The sequence below is a fragment of the Euprymna scolopes genome, chromosome 44 (genome assembly GCF_053919585.1).
Source record: "Euprymna scolopes isolate OS-2025 chromosome 44, ASM5391958v1, whole genome shotgun sequence".
NCBI lineage: Eukaryota > Metazoa > Mollusca > Cephalopoda > Sepiida > Sepiolidae > Euprymna > Euprymna scolopes.
Genome location: NC_136525.1, coordinates 10,983,288 through 10,995,787, shown reverse-complemented (window position 1 = coordinate 10,995,787; position 12,500 = coordinate 10,983,288). Strand labels below are relative to the sequence as shown.

Genomic DNA, 12,500 nt, shown 5'->3' with positions numbered 1-12,500 from the left:
TATATTTTATTAAAAAGATTAACAGTTACATTCGGTCGCTACAAACAGCCATCTGTTTCAATCAATGGTACTTCATCATACGACCCTGAGCCATCTGACACTGTTCAGGGTCGCCTGATGAAGTCTCATTGACTGAAACAGATGGCTGTTTGCAGCGATTAAATGTAGCTGTTTATCTTTTAATAAATAATATGTGTGTGTGTGTGTATTCCTACGTTCGTTTCTCTTACTTTAATATTAAGTCTATCAAATCAAATTTATGTGCAGAAATAGCATTATAAACGTATGTATATATTTTTGTTTGTATGTACGTACATATGTTTTTATGTATGTGTGTGTGTGTGTGTGTGTGCGCGTGTGTGTGCAGTCAGCACCAATCCTATTCACGGTTTTACCAGCTTCCTTCGAAGGAGGAAGTTTCATGGGAGTATGAAATTCACAAACGATCCCCAGTTACATGTATATCCCCATTAGGGGAGATGACGACGTTAGGTTTTTGCAACTTTTTGTAGGGAGGTGTCGACGTCCTCCTACATACAGCGCCTGGTATTCCCAAATTGGTCACCCATTTTAGTAATGACCAGGCTCAACGTTGCTTAACTTCGGTGATGTGGTGGGAACTAGTGTGTTAACGTGATTATGCCGTATAAATGTCTGTATGTATGTAAGTACACATGTTTGTAGGTATGTAGGTATGTTTGTATGTATGTAAGTACATATGTTTGTTTTATGTTTGTATGTATGTATGTATGTAGGTTGGTATTTTTTCATGCATGTATTTTTGCGTGTATTTATATATTTTGCATGTATGTATGTATTTTTACATGTGTACAAATATTTTTTATATATGTATACATTACGTATGTTTTGAAAAATAAAAATAAACGGCGACAGCAATAAATAACACAAAAATGTATAATCTGTACGTATGTATGTATGTACGTGCGTACGTACGTATGTATGCATGTACGTATGTTTGTATGTAGTATGCATGTATGTATGTATGTTTGTTTGTATGTCTGCATGTACGTAATTATGTTTGTTTGTATGCACATGTATGTTTGTATGCATGCATGTAGGTATGTATGCATATATGCATGTATGTATGCATGTATTTATGTATGTATGTGTGTATGTTAGTATGTGTGTACGTATGTATGTATGTCAGGTCATGTCATATGCTACTGGTACCATGTAACCAGGTACTACCTGCTTTATGGTCGGGTTACCCGCAACAAAACTGGTTCCCCCACCAGACTTGTTTGGTCAGGAGGGCGGCTAGTCTCCCTGAAGGATTAAAAACAAGACCTCCCAAAGGGCGAATGAGCCCTTTTCGGGGTCAACGGCCAACTAGCACCGTGTATATTTGTGTGTATGTATGTGTGTGTTGGGGTGGAGAGGGCTCCCGTAAGCCGTGGTGAAGGCAACCTTTCTAGGAGAAGCAAATCTCTGATTTAAAAAACCATAAAGCAGGAGACCACTACCCGCATTAAGCTGGTCTGCAGTTTAACTTGTTGCTGGCTATCTTGCTCTTGCTTGTTGCTGGATCTCAACATTTTGAACAGAGAGAGACATTTAGCTGTCGTACAAAGCTAAGACTCTGTAACATCATCTGTGTATAGATACTCCCTCGGCATTTGTCTATTAAAATGATCCTGTGGCGATGAAAGTCATTTTTGGGCTCATGGACTTTAACTGTCTGAGGGAGTGGTACTCGTCTGACAAGACGTTTCAATCATCATGTATGTATGCATGTATGTACGTACGTATGTATGTCTGTATGCATGTATGTACGTACGTATGTATGTCTGTATGCATGTATGTACGTACGTACGTATGCATGTATGTATATATGTATGTATGTATGCATGCATGCATGCATGTATGTATGTATGTATGCACGAATTTTAATGTTTTTATGCATTTTGTCTATATGTATGCACGTACGTTGTCTCTGTTTATGTGCGTATGTTTTTATATAGAGAATACTCAGGCATGAAATTATAGAAGTTTTAAAGAATATCGAAGAAACTTTTGAATTACGTACTCAATATAAAATAATCACAAACTGAGACACTCACCAATTGTAGCTTCAGCTCCAGGACTTTGTTCTGTAGAGAAGCAATAATAATAATAATAATAATAATAATCAGAAGAAGAAGATTTAGTCGGGTATAAGTTCAATAGTTTTAAATATTATAAACCTCAAAATTTTGAATATGTAGTGACTTAATTGAGATGCAATTCGACCGAATGCTAAAACACAAATGATTCAAATAGCTACCCCCTTTCTTTCTCCACTTACTTTGGACTCGCTACCCTCGTCACTTCCAAAGGCAAGTTAGTTTTCACATGGACGTGTTAACCCAAAGTATTTCCATCCAATGAAAATCCTTTTAAACCCCAAATCTCGCAAGCCGAAGTCAAATTAAACAAGCTTATAAAACAGAGGCTCGGTAAAATGAAATCGCAGTTCTTCAGTGGTGACATCTGCGACGTAAATCGACTCTTAGTATCAACAACGCCCCTCATAGAAAGATCAAGTGCCCCAAGCTGAAATCTCGATAAGTTTGCTGCTATTTCTCGAGTGAACTCAGCCACATGGAAGATAAACTCCCTCTCTCCCTCTCTCTCTCTCACACACACACACACACCAAGTCAAGTACGTCCAAAGATGGAATACTGTTGCCATATCTTGGCAGGAGCTGCTAAAAACAGCCTATCCTGCCTTGACAGAGTACAAAATAGACTTTGTGGCTTAGTGGGGGATGCCCTTTTCTCTACCCTGCAACCTCTCTTCTCCCCTCTCTTCTCCCACAGAAGAGACGTTGCGAGCCTATCCTTGTTTTATCGTTATTTCCATGGCAAGTGGTCGTCTGAACTCCAATCTTTGGTCCCCCCTCGCCAATCTTTCACGAAAAACACCCGTCTAGCTGAATCCACTGTGAAAAATTTCCCCCACTCTTTATCTGTGTCAAATCAAAACGTGGATTCCATGAACACAGCTTCTTTCTTAGAACTGCACGCCTGTGGAACTCTGTTCCGTCTGCCTGCTTCCCACCGGACTACAACTTTGATATCTTCAAGTCCAACGTTAACAAATTCCTAATGAACCGCCCCCTTAAGTAAACACTTCATCAAATCTCCACACTAACGTAATGTACTTGCAATAACCCTTATCCCTGAGTGGCTTCCGGGCCTTGATAAGTGGTGATCACTGTAAAAAAAAAAAAACACACACACATAACGGAACTTTTAAACAAAATTTCTTATGGTTTTGTCTATTTCTATTGTGTGTCAATAACACGGTTAACGCGGCTCTGGCTTGAAGCAACTTGTTTGTGTTGAGTTTAGTGTACAGAGGACGAAGAGTTAAGGCTGACAGGTTTCGAACCCATTAACTTCTATTGACAACGCGGCACCTGTGTGCTAGCAAAGGGTCATAAGTAGAGCTGTGACAACAGCATATTCTTTTTATTCTTTTGCCTCTCAAGTATATATCCGACACGGACACTGGCCCTGTCGGTGGGGCATTAGAATACACCGACTGCCCCCCTGCAGAGGGTAAAAGTCCCTCAATGGGGGTCCTGGATATGACCTTAAACTATATCCAGTGGTGAGGGCTCCAGCTTGTGGGCTTTGGGGAGTGTGGAGTCACCCTTTAATTACCATTGCTCCCAGGTCCACTCTGACCCGGAGTCGTAGTACCTGTTAGGGTCCCAACTATGGGTTAAATAGAAACAGACTTGAAAACAACAAATGCGGTCAAGAGATGCGGAGGAAGATGTAAAAGGTCATTCTACTTCGTTTTTATAAATCCCCCCCCCCTAAAAAAAAGGGCTGATGCGCTGTAAATGTGCAGTCAGCACCAACCCTATTCAGGGTTTAACCGGCTTCCTCTGGAGGAGGAAGTTTCATGGGAGTATGAAATTCACAAGCAGTCCCCAGTCGCATGTATATCCCTGTTAGGGGAGATGACGACGTTAGGTTTTTGCAACTTTTTGCAGGAAGGTGTCGATGCCCTCCTACATACAGCACCTGGTATTCCCAAATTGGTCACCCATTTTAGTAATGACCAGGCTCATCATTGCTTAACTTCAGTGATCTGACGGAAACCGGTGTATCAACGTGATTATGCCGTATATAATGCGCTGAAAGTGTGAACATTGACTCAATGTAAACAGACAACCTTTCCTACATTCTTTTGTGATGACGAAAACAGATCTTTTCATTTATGGTGGTTTTCATCGCCAGCTTTACGGACGGAGGCAGTCCTTTGGCCTTTATGGATACGTTTTGGAGGTTTTACTTTAGCGTATTTTGTAAGGAGAAATATATATTTTGGGGGGGATGAGTTGGATTCATAGAAATGTTTTCAGTGAAAAGGTTTGTAGAATTTATAAATGAGAGACATTATTATACGGTAAATAAAACAAAATAAAATAATGAGTTAAAGAATATATTTACAAAACGCGGGGGCACGGTACGTCCTGCTTTGTTTTTATAAACCCCTTAAAAAAGCTGATGTGTCTTGAAGTGACCATTAACACAATATAAGCAGACATCTCTTTCTCCCCCCATCCCCCATACAGCCGTACTTATTGTTCATTAATTCATGCCTTCTCGTTTTATTCACCAAATCCCGTTATTTAGTCAGCACTTACTAACTGGTGACCCACTCATAACACTGGGACGTATTCTGCAACTAGCAGAGAGAGCGTTTAATAACAGGTAACATACACACATACACACAATGGAAACTTTGGATGATCTTCCTGGCGTTCTTGTCTATTTCTTATTCAAGAACTTTAAAACTTCCCAAGAAAGTTTGTTTTCTTCAAAGCATATTTTACAACTTTGTAAAATTTTGGATATTGTTTGTTAATTCATGTTTTCTTATTTCATTTCCAAAATTCTTGTTGTTGAGTTAGCACTTGCTAATTGATGACCCCGTGAGAACTGAGGGACCAAAATCAAATGTTGATTTTGTAGGAAGAAAGCTATCGATGACAATGAAACAGTAAAGGAAAATAACTTTAATTACATGCTGCGTAGTTCATATTCTATTATTGCTGCTCACTAGTTCTCACACAGGTCATCATCGGACATTGCTCACTGACAACAACTGGCGGTGTTCCCTTGAGTCTGGATGACAATAAGTATCCCCCAGATTTCCAGTACTCTTTACATCTTTCGATAACCTTTTCAAATGAATTTGCAGTATCTGAACAGCCGTTTGCCATTGACTTTTTACTGGCAGTGACCATTGGTCATCACTGAAATTTGGTGTGGAATAAGCCTCCCCACGGTCCCAGTCCTCCCGGCACACATCCAGTAGAGGTCTGGTTAGTGCTTTCTCTCCTCAGTCTTTCCATTCTCATTGACCCTTCTCGACTATTTGGTATGGTGTAAGTTAATGCCCATATACGGCACAATCAAGTTGGCACGTCGGTTCTTGCCAGATCACCGAAGTTAAGCAACGTTGAGCCTGGCCAGTACCAGATGGGTGACCATTTGGGAAGACTAGGCGCTGTATGTACTTTCTGGGGAGGTTGGGCGTGGGGCCAGCACCCTCACTCTGTAAAAAAAAAAGAACTCAGTCGCTACAAAAGCATCTACAAAGTTGTAGATGGCCTATGCCTCTTAGGGGTTCAAGACTATGGATGGAAGTTAATGTCCAAACTACATTTTCACAGTTTCAGTTTTCTTGGTTCCATGTTGGATTCCTCTATCTTTTTATCTTACTCCTTTTAGCAATGTGTTGAATTTTGTTGGAAGAAAACTTGTGTTTAATAGTGGATTTTATCCTGCGTAAGTCTTTTTTCAAATTCCCATCGCCACTGTTGTCTGCACAAATAATTAACAAGAACACGGAAAGTAAAGGTATAAAAATAATATATTAGGCAGAAAAGTTATATACATATTTACATGTCTTCAGATATACTTCACTTGGAGATATTCCGGCAGGTGGCGTGTTGCATGTCTTACTGGAGGCAACATAGGCGTCTTGCCTATTTGGCAGTCGTTGCAGAACTCCCCCGGTATTGGTGATTGATACCTTTATGTATCTCACTCACCCACCTATGTTAATTAGTGAGCGTCTCCACTACAAAAACTATCGATGACAACGACCAACTTTACTGTATATATTAGATTTAAAAATTTGAAGATAATAGAAATGAACAAAATAAGAATGGCAACTCACCAAATGTTGTGCTGGTTTCGGTTCTTTGTTCTGGGGGAAAAGGTAACATGCAAGGAGTTAATAATTATTATCAAACTTTAGACAAATAAATACCTTATCTAGAATTTCAAAATAAGATGAATCTCAAAACAACCTGCAATTCTTTTCTAGCAAAACGACTAAGGCGAAAACTACCCTTTCTAACCTAGTAAGAAGCCTAAAATAAAAAATTCTCCTTAAAATAGAAAATACTAAGAAAATCTAGATCGTACAACCCAGGTTCACAATACTGCCTCCTATGCAATGCACAAAGCGATTATTACGGCATCAAAATTATGGTAGGTATCAATATTTGAGCCCAATTGGATTATTAGTTTACAAATTACAATGATTTAAGTGAAGCCAATGCTATAAAGTTTCAAAACAAGGGCAAATCTGAATTTCGTGTTGATAAAGCATTGCTTTCTGATGGGGAAAAAATAGTATTCAAACAAACCAATTATAGGTGTTATTCGTATTAAGAAAAATGAGAGAAACACAAAACGCGGTTTACTATGACATCACAATGTATTCTGAGGTCCATTGAATGGAAGGGTAAATAAAGTAGATAGAGGGTGATAAGAGAAGAGGGAAAGAAAGAGGAGTAAGAGAAAGTGAGGGGGGAGAAAGAAAAAGGGAAGAAACAGAGAGAGAGAGAGAGAGAGAGAGAGAAAATAGACAGCAAAAAAAGAGAAAGGATCTATTATGACATCACAACGTATTCTGAAATCCTTTGAGTCTGTACATGGACAACTTTTTTTTTTTTAATTATTTTTTTTTTTTTAACCTATGGACCCTTTTTCTCTTCTTTTTATCTCGGTGGACCCCTTCATAGCTATTGGGCATAACATGTTTTGCATGTGAACCGCCAGAGATATTACATGGACCCGTATGGTCCACGTGCGCCCCCAGTTCAGAAACACTGTCTTAGATGATGAGAGGAAGAGTGACTAAGGCAGATAGAGGGTTATAAGAGGAGAAGGAAAAAAGATGGAGGGAAGAAACAGAGAAGAGAAAAAAAAAAGAGATGGAAGAAAAAAAAAGTGTCTATTATGACATCCCAATGTATTGTGAAATCCTTTGAATCTGTACATTAATGCTGATGAGGACAATAGTCCAAAGAGAATAAAATGTGAATAATAAATAACGAAACTAATGAAAAATGTATATAATCTGACACTCACCAATGATCGTCGTAACTTCCTGTTCCGGCTCTGCAGGACAAATAATATTAATAAAATCAGTAAAATTTGAATTAGATGTTATTTCATAACAACTTTACAATCGTCGACTGGAGAAAAATCTATATATCTATAAAAGTGAACGTGTCTGTCTGTCTGTGTACATTTCCCTACGCAATAACTCTGTCAATTTTTAGTCTATAGACTCGAAATTTGAAATACCGGGTACTGAGATTTGGGAAAATCGATGTGACGGGTGTCAGCCAGAAATTTGGCTGTTAAGGGGTCAAATTTCAACGATTTGACCTTTAAGAACTCTACCAAACTCCTCCGACAATTTTGGGTCTAGACACTTGAAATTTTAGATATAGGTTCCTTGAACCTGGATCTAACTTAATAAAGTGATTTGAGTCCGAAACAATAAATTTTAAGGGGTCATAATAGGGGTCAAAGTTTTAAAAAATTAACCATTTTTTTTGTTTTTTTTTGCTTTTTTTGCACAGCATACACCTCCAAACACCCGAGCAACGCCGGGCACCCCTGCTAGTAAATCTACATTTTACACATTTATCTATACTAGGGTTGGATCAAATACAATTGTATTTGTATTTCAATTGTATTTAAATACAATTTTAATGTAATTGTATTTGTATTTTAACATCACAAGAAAAAGTAATTTATATTTTGTATTTGTATTTATATTTGAGAGAGAGAGAGAGAGAGAGAGAGAGAGAGAGAGAGAGAGAGAGAGAGAGGGAAACTTTCAGAGCTCTAATGATAATAAAATGCAATAAGGACATGATATAGAATGTAATGTAGATGTCAAATTTGCAAGGAAATATTTCTTTTCTTTTTCCTCTTTTTTTTTTTTGGCATATTTTCAGATTTCTTTATTACTTTGAAAAAAAAAGTACTTATATTTGTTTTTGTTTTAATCAGTTATTGTATTTTTATTTGTATTTTGAGATTGAGGAATAAAAGTAGTTGTATTTGTATTTTTAGACTTAGGAATAAAAGTATTTGTATTTGTATTTTTAGACTTAGGAATAAAAGTATTTGTATTTTTATTTTTAGACTTAGGAATAAAAGTATTTGTATTTCTGGTAACCTAAACGAAAGTATTTGTATTTCAATTGTTAAAAGTCAGTATTTGATCCAACCCTAATCTATATTAGTGAGACCTGTGGAAATTCCACAACAACATCTTTCATATGTAACATGCTGAATGGAGACCCCACGATATTATCGTAACCCTTTTGTTAAAAATATTTATCTAAGTAATCTGGTTAATGTAGTGTCAGAATCGAAACGTTGCATCCCTCTGCCTTTTCTACAAGTATTTTAGTGGTGAATGCTCTGACGAACTGCAATCACTTGTGCCCCCACGACGTGAGCACCTTCGACAAACCCGACAGGCTGCCAAATCCCACCCCCACACTGTAGAGATCCCTAGATGTAAAAGATGTTTTTACTCCAATAGTTTCTTCCCCAGAACCGCTACACTCTGGAATTCCATTCCAGGTCCCTGCTTCCCCAACAGTACTGACGTGCAGAAGTTCAAGTGTAACGTGAACCGACATCTTGCTGCCCAAATCCCTACATAGTACCCCAGTAGTTGTTGCCCCTGATAGTAGCCCCCTACACCAAAGTGGCAATTTGCCTTGTTTGGGGTGAAAATGTAATAAAAAAAAAAAAAAAAAAATTACGGTTTATCTCCTATATCCTTTCGGATTCTGTAACATATTTCCATTGTATTGACTTCCGGCACAAACGGAAACCCTCCAATATAATTATACTATCTTTAGACCGAACAGATACTACACTTGGATCCAAGCCAGAAGAGCAAGAAGGTATATTTTAGTTTCACGTTCAGCCTAAAAGCAACATCATTTTTTTTTATTTATTTATTTTTTTTTTAACATTGCGTCTTCAGTGATCGGGAGATCCTATTTATTAAAAAGGAGGAAAGAGGCGATAACACACTATGGACATTTAATTAGCGTATCTACATACAAATTTAATGTTCGTAGTAGGTTATCATTTTCTATCCTCGTTTTTAATAAATAGGATCTCTCGATCGAATAATATAATTCATAATCTGGAAACCGTGACACACATACGTACGTATGTTAAAGATGCTTATGGTATTAATATATCTATAATATAAAGCTGAATGTCTGTGTGTGTGTGATCACGAATAGGCTCCTATATGGTTGACTATTTAAAAAAACTGATTACATATAATGATAGAAGATGTATCGAGACACAGGAATGGGTATTTTGATCTGGCAGAACGGTGGTTCATTAAAATTGTGGGGTCTGCGTTCGCGCTTCGTCCACAAAGTATGTAAATACAAAATTTAAAAATTAAAAAAAAAAAACGTTTACAGGTGTTTTTGATATAGATGTACATAAGAATACTTTGATAAGTATGTTTTAACTTAAATAGGGATGGTATAATAAAATTGTGGGGTCTGCGTTCACGCCTGGCCTCCATAGAATGGAAATAGGCACAAACTTTAATAAAGACTTTTCATATCTATCTGCGTAAGTATACTTTGATAATTATGTTTCAGTTTGAAGAAATATGGTATAATAAAATTATGGGGTGTTCGTTCGCACCTGACCTCCATAGAATGGAAATATGTCACAAAGTTTAAGGTTTTTTAATATAGATCCACAGAATATTGTGATAAGTGTTTCAGTGTGAACAGGTATGGTATAATAAATTATGGGGTTTATCTATTTTATTTTTATTTTCATCATATTTTGCTTTGGTTTTGATACCCCCAAAGTCAACCCAAATTTACAACTCTTCCTTTTCATAACCTATCATACTTTCATGAAGCAGAGTCCATTTTCTGTGGGCTGTTTTTGAACCCAGTCAACGACGGGTACTTTTGCTAGTATAGATATAAATAAAAGTAGATTTGTGATTGTCTGAGTGTTTGCAACCAAGTTTGACGAAAGTGTCTTAAAAGCAATGAATAAAACATTAGTTAGGACTATGATGTCATTGATGTATATGCAAAAAAAAAAAAAGAAATTAAACGCAAGCAAGGTGTGCTCAGGTAAAGCGTTTGTAGCAGGGTGAAGGGTTATCTTTCCGAGTTGGCATCTAATGATGTCCTCAACTTATGTGATGCGCAAAATATAGTGTATGTTGGTTGGTGCATGTGAAAAGCTACAGCTTTTTTGATGTTACTCTATTAACATGCATGGGTCGAGACAGAACACGGCAGATCTAGAGGAATAAACCTTGACCACTAATCCAGCTATTTCACAGCATTTAGCGATTTAAAGAAATTTTTCAACCCTACATTACTATAAACAAATTAAGGCCTTGATAGATATCTCACTGCTGATGCAATTCTCTACCTGTATAAGAGCCAAGTACGTCCAAGGATGGACTACTATTGCCACATCTGGGAAGGAGCTGCTAGAAGCAGTTTATCCTGTCTCTGTTATGTAATAGGTCGAACACAAGTTGGTGAGTTATTTATATGTCTATCTATCTATCTATCTATCTATGTGTATTATCGATATATCTATCGAGCTAGTTATCTATTTCTGTATCTATCCATCTCGATCTTTCTATCTATCTAACTGGAGAGATAAACAAGAGATGAATATGAAGAATGTTGATAAAAAGCTGTCAAAATATGACAAAGCTAGATCATAGACAAGTTTACCAGAAGTATCTTATCAGCTGATCGGATCTATGTGTGAGTCACATGGATCAGGTTAGCTGGAGATCACCTTGGAGTTGGAATTTGGACGTTGAGAAAGGCGGAAGGTTTAACGTAGATTCCATGAACAAAGCTTCTTTCTTAGAACTGCACACCTGTGGAACTCTGATCTGTTTTTCTGCTTTCCAGCTGATTACAATATATGGTCGTCTTCGAGTTCAATGTAAACAAGTTCTTGATGAGCGGTTCCACTTAAGTTAACAAATTTACCGAATTTCCATCACTAACGATTGCTGATATTATCCCTTTGACTACTGTACACTCTTTAACTCTTTATCCTCGAGTGGCCTCTAGGCCTTGATAAGTAGCGATTCCTTTGTGATATAAATAAATAAAGGCGAAGCGCATACACATAACAGAGATGTATATGGAAGTGATATAAGCAACAAGCGCGTATAAAAAATGAAAACGAACAAATATTAAGCAAAAGCAGGCATAAAAATGCGGACTAATATGTTGACGTGCTTGATTATATACGATGAACCCCTTGCCAGGGATGCTGGGAAAATGGTGGGATCCTTCTCCCGCTCCAGAAGATATCTCACTACTAATGCAATTCTCTATCTGTATAAAAGCCAAGTACGTCCAAGGATGGAGTACTGCTGCCACATCTGGGCAGGAGCTGCTAAAAACAGTCTATCCTGCCTTGACAGAGTACAAAATAGACTTTGTAGCCTCGTAGGAGATGCCCTAAACGCTCTGATCCCTATCTGGCATCGATTGAAATGAATGGCTCTCGTCTAGGGGAGGCCCCATGTTTTGATAAGCTTCTGGGTTTGACCTTTACTCCTGATCTGAAATGGAACACATACATCAAGTCTGTGGCCAAGGTCGCTGGGAAAATGGTGGGATCCTTCTACTGCTCCAGAAGATATCTCACTACTGATGCAATTCTCTATCGGTATAAAAACCAAGTACGTCCAAGGATGGAGTACTGCTGCCACATCTGGGCAGGAGCTGCTAAAAACAGCCTATCCTGCCTTGACAGAGTACAAAATAGACTTCGTGGCTTAGTGGGGGATGCCCTTTTCTCTTCCCTGCAACCTCTCTCCCACAGAAGAGACGTTGCGAGCCTGCCTTTGTTTTATCATTATTTCCATGGCAGGTGCTCGTCTGAGCTCCAATCCCTCGTCCCCCCCCCCTCGCCAATCTTTCACGAGAAACACCCGTCTGGCTGAAACTACTGTCAATAATTTTCCCCACTCTCTATCTGTGCCTAAATCCAAACGTAGATTCCATGAACAAAGCTTCTTTCTTAGAACTGCACGCCAGTGGAACTCTCTGCCGCTTGCCTGTTTCCCACCTGACTACAACTTGGATGTCTTCAAGTCCAACATAAACAAACTC

The 12,500-nt window shown here is 38.1% G+C and overlaps 1 protein-coding gene and 1 pseudogene across 1 annotated transcript in view; both read right to left on the bottom strand.

Annotated features, from left to right (window-relative positions):
* Positions 1–12,500, bottom strand: part of LOC145268689 (uncharacterized) — a 1,072,728-nt gene that overhangs the window by 441,853 nt on the left and 618,375 nt on the right. The window contains exons 124-126 of the mRNA XM_080124201.1: positions 7,408–7,437; positions 6,206–6,235; positions 2,082–2,111 (exon numbers count right to left, since the gene is read on the bottom strand). Coding sequence (XP_079980327.1) covers positions 2,082–2,111; positions 6,206–6,235; positions 7,408–7,437 — 90 coding nt within the window. The remainder of the gene's footprint in view (positions 1–2,081; positions 2,112–6,205; positions 6,236–7,407; positions 7,438–12,500) is intronic.
* Positions 4,027–4,145, bottom strand: LOC145268981 (5S ribosomal RNA; annotated as a pseudogene).